Source organism: Nylanderia fulva, unplaced genomic scaffold (genome assembly GCF_048542155.1).
Source record: "Nylanderia fulva isolate GAGA-0341 unplaced genomic scaffold, ASM4854215v1 Scaffold30, whole genome shotgun sequence".
NCBI classification, from domain to species: Eukaryota; Metazoa; Arthropoda; class Insecta; order Hymenoptera; family Formicidae; genus Nylanderia; species Nylanderia fulva.
In genome coordinates, this window is record NW_028190369.1 from 1,904,023 (window position 1) to 1,917,390 (window position 13,368).

The 13,368-nt window shown below is 36.6% G+C and overlaps 1 protein-coding gene across 9 annotated transcripts in view; it reads left to right on the top strand.

Annotated features, from left to right (window-relative positions):
• dlg1 (MAGUK family member discs large 1) overlaps positions 1 to 13,368 on the top strand; it is a 339,004-nt gene that overhangs the window by 77,997 nt on the left and 247,639 nt on the right. For all 9 annotated transcript variants that reach the window (XM_085484643.1, XM_085484642.1, XM_085484645.1 and 6 more), the window contains exon 2: positions 5,111 to 8,317. In XM_085484643.1, coding sequence (XP_085340769.1) covers positions 7,903 to 8,317 — 415 coding nt within the window. In that variant the 5' untranslated portion in view covers positions 5,111 to 7,902. The remainder of the gene's footprint in view (positions 1 to 5,110; positions 8,318 to 13,368) is intronic.

Genomic DNA, 13,368 nt, shown 5'->3' on the forward strand with positions numbered 1-13,368 from the left:
TTTCATAGCACAGCGAAAAGAAATTCTTAAACACAATAAATCAGGTATTTTAAATATGAAGGATTAAAGAGCAGTGACCAAGATGGCGAAAAAAGTAGAAAGGTGTATTCACGATTTAGACGCACCTGCGTCACGCTAAGAGGCACATTCTTTCCGCTCACTTTAATCCGAATGCGAAGCAACTTTTTTCTCATTCGCCTTTTCTCGTATTTCGTCGTATTTCTTTTTACTTAACCTTAGAATAAAGCCATTCGGCTAGGAATTACAAGAAACTCATTTGTAAAGAGTATATTATTTACCTCTTTAATACTTCTCTTGACGAAAATAAAACATTTGAAGTAATATTTTGACATTAATATGTTAAAAAAAAATACATGAAAGAATGACATAAATATAAAAATTGATCGTCTATTTATTTTTAAGAATAAGCAAATATGTACAACGTATACTTACGTATTTTCCGATTTTAAAAATCAGATTATCTATAAGCATATTATAATTTTAAATATTTCAATAATCTTCGTAAATCTTATATTTCGTGTACAACTGTCAAATCTGATTACATTTTAAGATATTTGAAATCTTGTCAGAATATCAGTCGATAAAAAAACACTCTCACTCGAATTGAAAAATCCTTTTAGAATTGACGATCCGTCATTTCTGTCTGAAGTTTCTTTATCGAATCGTTCTGCCTTTCGTTTGTTCGCCCGCGGTCTCGCGGTTCTTTGTTAAAAAATTATTCACGTGCGAGTTACCATCAAAGGACGTGCACAATTTCGCGTGTTTGTTTCTACAACTTGCACAAACTGCTGTAATCGCGCACCGGAATCTGCATTATGCTACCCGTATGCTGCCCCCATGTTTTCGAGTGCGCTACCCTATCAAGTTTGCATCGAGTTTACTGCACTCTCGGTTGCTCGTTAGATCTATGCGGTAGTTCGACACGGCACTGTACTCCGTCTGTTATCCACAAAGAGAATTGAAAGCGTCAGAGATGTTCATTTCTATCCGATAAATTTCTTTTTTATGATTACGAAACGCTTCAAAATTACTAAAATGTAAAAAACGGTGAGTTTAATCGAACTTATTGTCAGAGTGATAGGACGAACCTTTAAACAATTTTGCAATTTTCTACATATGTAGAGGTACCAAAGAAAAATATAAAATTAAAACCGCAAATATTTTTAGTAATTAATTATGCATTAAAATACATATCGTTTTGTTTAGAAAATCTGAAATTATACAAAATGTTTGTATCCTTGTCAAAGATAATTATTAAAATTAAGATAAAAAGTTTTGAAATATCATATTGTGCATGAAATTTTTTATATTTGTAACCACCGAATATAAAAGGTACCGTGCAGAGTCGCACCAGAGTTTAAATTCTGGCATTTTATTCACATATGTCGTGATTGCAATAAAAAAGAGACGAAAGAGAAAACAGAATCTGTAAACGCATTGCGAAAATTTTTAACGCATTACGCGAATCGTATGTGACATTTTTCGACCTTTATTGCAGTTTTGATGCACTAATTTCAAATCGCTTATTGCTGAATCGTTGTTCCAGATAAACAAAACTGAAATGCATAGCTATTATTAATGTTTCCAATGACGTGTATTGCAACAGGCCTTTTTTTGCTCGTGAGAAACAATTTGCTTTTTATCGGAAAAAAAGAAAACATTGAAATGTCCGAAACTCGCAATATATATTGCTAAAAAAATTTACATTTGATGCTTTATATTTATTACATCACATTTTTTTATTTATTGTGAATTAATTTTTACAAATGAGAATACATATATATTTTCAGAATTAAAGATACAAACGTCAAAAGTTTATATCAGTATTTTAAACGTTTTTTAAAATCGAGATGTAATGACGTTATTTTTCGAAATTAAAATTATAATTAACTAGAAAAACGTGTATTGTGTTTTTTAAAATATTTTATATAAAGATTATTTAAAATTATATAAAAAAATTACGTAAAATAAGTTATTGCGTTTTTTAATATAAAATTTTATAATAGAAATAGTCAATGAATTCAATCAATTGCACTAGAAAGGAGTATTGAGATATATTGAGACATTATCTTTCTAATTTTTAAGAATAAATATCGAAAATTCTGCGCTTAGTAAATTTAATGCGCTTTAGTTAATACTGTTGGATTAACTTATCAGGTATGTAAAAAGAGCCGGGGAAATCGGGGGCTTACGAAGAAAGAAAGTAAAGTTGTTCCCATCTAAAAAGGGTCGTTGAAACTTTTAAAATATGTTCCTCCCCTTTATCTTCTCATCGGGTTATCCTACTCTTGATTTTACTTTAGTTTGAACTTTGTAAGCAGAAATAATCCAGGTTTCAAAATGAATCGAAATAAAAAAATATAGCCTGTCTCTTTCCGTCTCTATTTTTGAGACAGAGAAATATGCACGACGGAAACCCAAATGAAAACACGCGGTTATTAAAAACAGTGAAACACTATATAAAGTAATAAAAAACAAAAAATGATTAGAATATCCCATAACGAACATTGATTTTGATAAATGATCACGCGACGGTATATCAGATGATGTACCTCCATACACGCTTTTATTTATTATTACGTAATTATGTTATATTCACAAAATTTAAAAAAAGATAAATATTATAGGCCAACTAAACGAGCAATTAAATAAAATCTAAAGATTTATTAATAATTAAATAATTAAATTCTCATTCCGTTAGAGAAACAATATACAGCGTAACCGTTTCGACTGCACTACAGTCTTTTTCAATACATAAAAATCAAATATTAAAATACAAAGTTAAATATTAAAATACAAAGTTAAACGATTCTTCGCTGATGACCAATAGATGAGTAAGACGATTGGTCTGAGATTCCAAGTTTTGCGACATTTAATTATGCTGTGGATATTTTACGCGAATTAAATTAATATCAGAGAAAATTAAAAAATATTTCAACTTACATTATCGTTTTAACAAGTTCTTATTCTCGACATTTCAAGTGTGTGTTTCGAAGTCTAAATAACAAATGTCAAAGTAGAGAGCGTGATGTATCTATTTATTACCAATGTTTTTTCTAAACTATGATTCAGCTAATTTTTTAAGTATGTCAAAATAACTACTGTCTAGCAATTCGGTGTCTCTGTCTAAATTAATTCCATTTTTCTGTTCTTTAATTCTGATAGCTAATAAATATCCGCCGATAGGAACAAATATTAATCCCGTCGTCGTCCGTCGACGGTCCGTAAACAATAATTCGCGTCGCTGTGCAAAATTAATTTTTACGACCGCGTCGATTAAACGGCGTCGCCGCCACTCGAACGCGTGCGGAAAACGGCAGGCTAATGATTCATCAATTTCAATTCCGATGATTTACACGCCTGCGAAATTACGCCCGGACGTTTTACCGCGAAGAAATACGATCGGTCTGGTAATCATCGTGCGAGCACGATGTATCAGCAAGCCTCGTTCAATCGGCGGGTGTACTATACTTTTTTTTTGCCATCGTCGACGATGAACGCGAACGTTATTGCGAGGATTGGCGGTGGTGCATCGAGAACACCACTGCGCTGCATTATTCCGGACATAATCGCATTCGTTCGCGGTTTATTGGCTCGCTGTTATATCGATATATCGGGTGTGCGGAAGGATAACTCGCCAAATAAGGTCATCCGATGAAAATTTGTTCGTGCACAAAATTTGTCACTTATTATTAAATGAATTGGAGAGCTCGTTGTTAGCCTTCGTTCGTGCATTATATAGTTGAAGCACAAATGGAAAATATTAAATAAGCATAATTTTGAAGTAACACGTAAGAGAAAAAATAATAAACGCGTAAAGAGATTAAAATGTATCGAACAATTGTAATAAGCACGTACGTGTACGCGCTGCATTCTATGTTTGCTTTCCATGCAACGCGGTTTATTTGATGACAGTACTTACCTAAATATACGCTCGCAATACACTTCGCTCGCATGGAACCACAGTAGTGCCGTTTTTAATCACCGCGAGCACCGGTGCTAAAAGCGATGCTCGACGAGACAGTTATCGAGCTATTCAGCCCCCAGTCGTGGGGCGAGTGAACGCCAGGTAACGGCAGATCCGGTAAATCCTCGTGCAAAATCGGTGCGCGTAAAATCGGCGGCGCGGTACCACCGCGTGCTTCGATTTATACGCGCCAGGTTTTCGTTTTCCATCCCCGTGGGTGGCGATACAACGGGTGGGGCAGATGAAATGGATCAACGCGTCGCGGATGAATGCGCGGCGGCGTCGCATGAAATGGAATTTACACAAGTTTTAATTGCCGCCCCGCGTGCAAGACGGAAAACCTCTTTCGCGAACTCGACCTGACGGAGAGAGTAGTTGCCAGTAACGTTGGTGCTTGAAGAGCGGGAGCACAAGTGTTTTCACCCCTCGAGCATTCCGACTCGGCTCGACGTACAATCCCGTCGTCGTCGTCGTCCCTTTATATATCGCGTCCCCTGTCGCAATTTACAACCCTCTCGCGAGGAGCGCGCTCTCTCTCTCTTTCTGTTTCTATCTTCTTTTCTCTTTAACAACGAAGTCAATCTCTGGAACTTTGCTGACGTTTCTGTTTTATTGGGCGCAATCTGTATTTACGAGTCCGCCCTGACGATGGACCGTTTTATTCTATCACTGTTACACTGTCGATGTGCATTGCGGTAGATTATTGACGTGATCGATGGAGGCTACTATCAATTTCACTGCTGAAAGCTATATTTATTTATTTAAAGTGTTATTTATATATTTTTATTTTTATTTTTTTTATTTAAAACAAAATTTAAATGGTTTCGCGAATTTAATATGAAAAAAACAGTAAAGAAATAAGTATGCAAATTATTAATATTGTGTAGTTAATAAAACTTCCATCGACGACGAGGAACAACCAGCAGTTTCATAACTATATGCAAAGAAATACATTGTAAATTATTCGATTATCGATCGGAATCAATCGGTCCGCTATTTATATAAAAGGGTGAATTCCGATTGAAAAATTCTCTTCGAGCGAGCATCAAGTTGGCGAAGAAAATCGACCGCGCTTCTTTCGCATCGGTAATGCTCGAAGAGTTTCTACCACGATTTTTCCAGGATAGAATGGAGAAGTATCGGCCGGAAATCCGAGGCTGCTCGGACCTTTCAAAGGGAGTATCGAGGCCAAACTGACGACTCGAAGAAAAAGAAACCGGTCGCTTATCGAGCCTTCCTTGCGCATGGTTTGTTTTCACTCGTAAATCACACCCGCGAAAACTACTTTTCATATCTGAAGAGCTGCGTTATCGCTAGATATCAAATTCGCGACTGCGGAATAACATCTCGGTAATCTACGTGTACAGAGTGAAATATTCGTGGGGGAAAAATATATTCGCAGACGCAAGTTTGAAGAACTTTTTTGTCGAAAAATATTTTGATGCGAGAACGGCGAATGTCATCATTTGAAAGAGTACAAAAGAGATAGCGCGGACGTTCCGAACGTTAATCGATTCTGTCAAGAGGATTCCGCAGAACAGGAAGAGAAATTCGAATTGAACGCGAAAACATATATATATATATGTATATTTCTACCTTAAGATTTTGTATAATCAAGCTGCAAAGTGGTTGTAAAATAAGACCCGTGAATAGTCGACGGTGAAATTAATATCGCCTTTCATCGTCGGAGCTAAATCGTTGTTGAAGACGAGCTATCGAAGCTCCCATTTCGTAGTCGTCGACAGATTGACAGGAGTGAACCCATTCAGTCAGACTCGGACTCGACGGGAATTGATAACGAGCCGCTGTTTGAATGCAAGCAGTCACTCAACCCTGCGTGAGGGTTTCATTTTAGTTAAATCCTTCCGACTATTCGACCGCAAAAGCGGGATCCAAGTATGCCTGATATTCTACCAGGATGGGGTCAAGCGAATCCTTTTTCCCCTTAGCAATTTCGTGACGCAGGCAGAATATCCTAAGGAGAAAAGACCGCATCTGAATACTCGGCGGAAAAGCTACGTTACGCTTGCAAACACCGCGTAATCTCGTAGAGAGCAAAGGAGATACGAAGAAAAGGGGTTGAAGTCTAGCGCCCACTGTATTGAGCGCATCTTCCATTCCGCCCGGTCTCTTTCTCGCCAATACCGGGGGATGAACACCGAACGAAATTCACTCATGCGTAAGGAGTGAGACGACCGCGAAACCGGAATTGCCGTCCCGATGGGACAGAATCGCGTTTCCAGTGCGGCGCTATCGAGGGAAGAAGAACGTCAGCACTACCGCGTAGCTCGATGGACCACCACCAGACGGAATCCGGGGCAGGAAGGAACGGGAATGGCAGAAGTCGCCGGAGATGTTATTTGGGAACGGAACTCGATCGTTGAAAGTTGGATGACCGAGGTGTAGCCGCAGCTTAGAAATGGAAATAGCGATGATCACGGGATAGTTCCTGGAAAATATGCGAGGATCATCCGCATTTCGGGTGACGTCTTTTGTACTTTTATAGAAGTCTCGCCGTCATCGGAGTCTGCCCGGGACCAATCGCTTAGCTTCATTAAAGGCTGTATCGATCATCTTCGTCCTCCTCGTTTATCGATATTCGAAAGAACTGGTGCCTTGGTTGATTCGTTCCGGTATTTACACGAGGCTGGAGATCGAAGGACTCTTTTTCTCTCATTACTTGAAGAAGCGAATTATAAATTAGAAGACTCTTGCGCTGGATATTTTCCTTTCGATCGAATAATTACTGCCTAATTGATAACCCATCAGAGACGAATAAAATAAATCGTAAGCAGATAGAAACATCTGTGTTGGACGTTTAGCTTTGTAATCTGCATAAAAATTAATTCGACAGAAAGAGTTAGTTTGCTTCTGTTTGTACGGATTTTTTAAATTATTCGATGATTTCGAATTTTTATTTAAATATATATTTCGAATGATTTAACGTAAAATTAAAAATATAAAACAAAATAGTTTTTTTACAAGTATAAAAAAAATATATAAAAATTCGTACTAATCGCGCGAGTGAGCTGTTTATTTAACGAAATATCGATACTAACTTATTGACATTTATCGAGCAGTCTTCAAGGAGAACGGTGCCTTGCTCAATCGCTCAATTTTCGGTGATCTGTAAGTCGAGCTTCGTACGTTTGAGAAAAAAAAAATTCGTAATCTCTAATCGTGCACACGTTCCGCTGGATATTTTTTTCTCCGATACAAGTTTATCCGGAAAAATCGTTCGTAAAGAATGTGAAGTGCTGGCCACGGTTCTTCCTATCTCCGGCAAGAGATGTTCGCAGAACGGTTATCTTAATTTCTACGAATGAAATTGTACGGATGACATTATCGGGGGAAGTAAAAAACGATGAAATGTGATCGAAGCCACCCTTCGATTCGATCTTTCTAAATAACTCGGAACGAACATCGAATTGAATTGTATTTCCCTGTAGCGCGACGACGTTGACGTCGAGACGACGACAACAGGAACCGTGAATCTGGGTCAGAGAAGAGGATTCTAGACGATAAACATCGGAAGCTCTCAGTCAACGCGAGCAGAAGTCACTCTTGAGAAATGGCAAAGCTCGTCAAGTAATAATTATCAGTATTCAGCAAACTACGAAATTAGACAAGACTTTCATTCAAATCTAGAGTATACGAAATAATTGTTTCAACGATAACGATTCACTGCCAAAGAAAGAATTTAATAATTCTACACTTTAGAAAATCTTGCAAGGAAGTCGTGAAAAAAACATCGATTGACGCAAATTTGAGAAAAACATTGCACATATTTTTCTTTGCTTAATTACAATCGCAAGCTTGTAAAAATAGTAGACGCTCGTTTAAAAAAAAAAAAGCGGGAGGACGAAGGTAGACAAAAAAGGAAGGAGAGACAAATACGCACCGAAATCGGTGATATGTGTCGCGCTGGCTCCCGGAGCCTCGATGACCTTGACCCCGCGAGTATGAAGCACCCATCGAGGTCAGCGGGTCTCGAGGTTGCTATGGCGCTCTTCGGCATGGTTTGGCTGTTGCGCGTCCAGTCTGAGATGCGTCGTTGCTCGAAATGTCGGCACGAGGCGATGCTTGCTCAGCAGCAGCAACAGCAACATCAGCAACAAGTGCTGCAGCAGCAGCAGCACCATCATCATCATCATCATCAGCATCACCAACAACAACGCACTCTATCGCAGGCTACTAGTCTGCTGCAGACGATGTCCGACGACGGTGTTAGCTCTTCCGCCAACACTTTATTCACGTTGGACACTCCTGGAGCGGCTGGCCCGGCCGGAAGTTACTGCGAAGTGCACGGATACATTCAGGCGAAAGAAGGTAGAGTGCTATTCATCTCTCTTATTGCTTATTGTTTCTGTCGGGACAATTTTTCATTTATTTACGTTAAGTAAATCTTCATTGATGTACATTAAAAATTAAAATAAATTTGATAAAAGGCTGCAAATATAAAAATTCAAATTATGATTGAAAGTGAAGTCATATATAAAGATAAGATTCTTTAATCTAATGTCTAATAATGAATTACAATAAAATGTGAGAAAAAAGAATTAAACACAAGTCCTCTTAAAGAAAAATACAGAGCGAATGTATTTTTCTTTAAGAGGACTTGTGTTTAATTCTTTTTTGTCACATTTTATTGTAATTCATTATTAGACATTAGATTAAAGAATCTTATCTTTATATATGACTTCACTTTCAATCATAATTTGAATTTTTATATTTACTGCTCTTAACAGCCTTTTATCAAATTTATTATAATTTAATAAGAGCCTTGACTTACTATGATTTAATTAAAAATTAAGTTTCGTAGAATACGATATATAGCAAATATAACATATATAATATACATGTATATATAAGAGAAAAAACTACTTTGATTTTTTTTTTCGTAAATCGCATATCGTATGCATTATATTTATTTTTAACACGCAAATATTCTTTCAAAGTCGGTCATTGACCGCTCAAATGTGAGCTTTGTGGCAAAGTTCCAGATTCCTTAGAGAATAGAATAGAGAACGAGTAAAGATACGAAACTTTTGTAGAGAAATTATACGAAATATAGTGTTGCAGCGTAGTTTTTATTGTTCGTATCGTGAAAATACCGGCGTGCGATAATAAGAAAAATCGTTTCGAGCGAAGAAAAATAGTTCTCAATAATTCTTCGCATTCGCTTAAAACACGATTAAATGTTAAATCTTTCAGAGATAAAAATATCGTAAAATATATGATAAGTAAAATACATCGTAGAGTAATGTGTATAACGGAGATTATCGATACAATTGTTACGAAGCGGCGTCTCTCGAGCACACGAGAGTAAAAAGCTTTTCTCTCTTTCTCTCACTTTTTTAATTTTTTTATTTTTGCCGGACCATCCCGAAGCACGCGACCTACTTTGATTCTCCAGTCAGTTTTACGCCATAAATTCCAAAAGTTTGGCTGCGCCTCCGATCTTGCTCCGGTAATGCGTGCTCCGGCGTATTGCAGGGGTGGAAGAAAACTTTTTTGCCGAGAGTACCTGTCGTGATGCAGTCAAAACACGAAACTCGGTCGTTAGGAAACATTATCGACAAGACAGTGATAGATGACGCGCTCACGTGCGTTTTAGAGCGGCATTATTGTCGGAATAATGAAGAGAGGACTCACGTGTGTACATATAGAAAAGTGGGGTACAGAGTCCGATCCAAGCGATAACGAGAATCGAATGAAACTTCCGTTCGCGAGCCGAGCACAAAAGGGAGTTTTCCACGAGCTGTTATATTTATCAACGCCCTTCATCTGCCGGCTACATTATTACGACGAGTTGCCGAAGGAATTTATTACGCGCTGCTTTTATGCGACGCCCTCGTTGTCTCGCGGACAGCAAAATGCTCGCACGTCCCTTTCCATTGTATTCGTTCGCGATTAAATAAACGCGAGGCCGAAGAATCGCTCGAGAGCTATCATTAGCTCTGGGCGGTGAAATGTGCCTGAATTGCGCCAGATGTTCCTCGTCTCGCGAATGTCAACGGTTTCTCTTTACGGCAGTCTCCGGCTGGAAAATACTCCGAGATAACGTGCGGGATGCTAATGCACCCGCGAGACGCAGTTTAACGGATAAGCAAATTGTTTTCAATTATCGTGGCAGATAAGCGAACAGTCGTTCTTAGCTCACAGCCGAGGCTTACGTGAATACAGTTGTTCCGAAATGTGTACATTAGCAGACGCTTAACGGTGGCGAAAATTACCTGTTGTTATGTTAATATCTTCGTGAACATTTAACAAGAGTTGGGTATAGCATGTAATATGGAAAAGGGTTAATTTGTATATATGCACACGTGCGTACATCCTCTGTGAATTATTACAACATCAATGAAATATGAGCTAATGAGGATTAATTAAGATTTAATTATTGGATAATAGTTTGAAGAGAGCATGTTAATTAAAAATTTCCGAGGGAGTAACCACTTAATGTAATCGTGGGACAGTGTCCCCGAAATCATTATGAAATCCTTATGAAATCCTTATGAAATCCCGTGTAATTGTTTGCAATCAGATGTAATTGATAAAGTCAAATGAAATCATGCGGAATCATTAGAAATCATAATAAAATCATATGTAGTCAGCAGAAATCATTTTGAATTTTCGTGTAATCATTGGAATCATGTGTAATCATTATGAAATCTGTACTGAAATCATGTGTGGCACGAGCACTTTCCGTAGTAAATTGCGATCAAATTCAAGATAAAATGCTATTTATAATTTTATGTGTCACATAAAATCCTAAATGATTACATGTGCAATCACGAAAATGCATTGTGTAATCAGATGAAATCATTACTTTTATGAAATGATTTCATATGTAATGAAAAAAATCCATTTGCAATCAGATGAAATCATTTGTAATCAAATGAAATCAATTATAATCAGATGAAATCGTTTGTAATTAGATGAAATCATGAAATCAAATGAAATCATGAAATCAAATGAAATCATGTAATCTGTGGGACAACATTTTAACTAGTGGTTACCCCCTCGAAAATTTCTTCCATTCCAGTATAATAATGTGATTTAACTTCCTATCAGAGTGAAACTCTTTATTAAACAAAGAAGAAAAATAATAATAACGTAAACGTGCCATGCGAATGCTTAGTTTGTCCATTGTCGCCGATTCCGGCGAGATAAAAAAGATAGAGTACGGGTTCGAACAAATGAGTCGGAGAGAGGCTGGGCAAAAATTGTATTCTTCTAGGATAATCATGTCGCTCGCGTGACACAAGCCTCGCTTTTACGCGTCTGTTAGTCGGCGCTGCGATATAACTAAAATTTCGCCGAGCTTTCCCGGCGGAAACAAAGAAGAGCGACTGGCGAGGGAGAAAGCCCTCTTGTCCGACGGATTGTCTCTTCGTCCGGTATTTGTCTGTGATCGTGCACCTACACGCGCAGGCATCAGAGAGAACCAACTCCACGTATACGTACCACGTACGACCTAGTTATGAAATAGTTTTCCTCGCGCGCGACGTAACGGCGACTCAGCGGTATCGCGCTTTAAAGCTGAAAGCATGTTCGTGTTGTGTGCGAATTGTGTGGTCGCCGTATTGTTTCGAGTTTATTATCTTCCACTCAGCCTGCGGCCGTTCCGCGACGGGGACGCGGAAAGGTTAGATAAAATGACAGAAGGACCGATTGAGAAAGTAAAGAACGACAGGCAAGGATGGCTGGAAAAGAGTTTCGGACTTTTGTGATAATAACGCCAGGAATGCTACAAATATCGTGATTCTGTTCAACACTCTTTCTAAAGATTCTGTTATTAAAACTATTAATTCATGTTTCGAATTTATCATTTTTCTTTTAGATTAAAATTAGAGGATAACTCGAAAATAAATTTGAAAAAAAAACATCGTGAGAGAACAAATGTGGAAAATTTTATTTTATTTTTTTGTTTTAATATTTGCAATGAAATATTCATCATACTAAGTTTATAATACTTTTCTTCAAAGATTTACGTACGAATGTGGGATGGGCAAGCCTTTGAAAGTGTGAAAAAAATGTCGTATTAGTTAGCTGCCATAATTAAGCGATTATTACAGACACGAGTGGTACATATACTCCTTCATAATTCTGAATATATTCAGTATACGTCATTTTGCGAAGATGAAGGTAGTTAGGCGAACCAACGTCCAGCATTATGCTGTACTAATGAGCATAATTAAAAAAGTCTGCTTCTGAAACGCGCGTTCTGGATATATGTTACGTGTTATATTAAAAGAGAATTTCATCTGTCTGCGAAATAATGACGCATTCTTCTCTCCACTCTCTCTCATTAGGACATAAAAATTAATTTAAATTGCAACTATCTTTCATTTAAATTAATCCAAAATCAATCATTTATTCAAAAGTTATATAACGATTTGAAACTAGCATAATTAAAAATGATCGATATATTTATTGTAATCTTTCATTATATACATTTATGAATAAAAAATAATTTTATTATATATTTTAGTTTCAAGAGACTTGGAAAAGTTGAAAATGTAGAAACTATTTTGTTGCTTTCAACCAAAGAATAAAGACGAATTCCAACGTTTGTCTCAGTTTTTATTTCTACGTTGTTTCTATGTGCAACTGAAATTTTTAAAATTATTTGCATACTGTAAACAGAGAAAGACGAGTATATTTTTTATTTGAAATGCTTTGAACAATTTTTGGTAGAATAATAGTATTTTTTTGTAAAATATTACTTTTTACCGCTTTGCAGCAAAATTTTAATTATGAATCTGGTTGCAAAATTAAAACATTTTTTTAGATTTTTTGCAACAAACGAAATATTAAAATTTCTATATATATATATATATATATATATATATATATATAAATTATTAAATATATCTATATATAAGTAAAAAAAATTGTATTAATGTGTGCCAATATAATATTTCTTTACTATAATATTCTGTGTAATCTGTTTCTGATTCTTCACGTACGAATATCAAATTTGCGATAGTTGATAGTTTCTACTACGCGATTTATGCGTAAATCGCAAATACTTAGAAAATTGCAAATTTCCAAAGAACATTAGACGCGTGACGACTATTATTCGTTGCTGTTCCAATGAAATGCGCAGGAAATGATCGTAAGAAGCCCATCGAGAACATTTTGCGAGCCAACCTCGATAGATCCACAGAGGATTTTTATCCCAAAAGTTATAATTTCACATCTGAGAACTTTCGCCCGATTTTGTCCAAACTATACGTTTTATAAAACATTTTACGAAAAATCTGTGATGGTTCATTGCAGCTATAAAAACTTTCGAAATGCATTTTTTTAATTAGATGTTATAAATTAAAATGTATAAGTATAAGAGGATCGTAAATTGTAAAAAGAGCTAAATA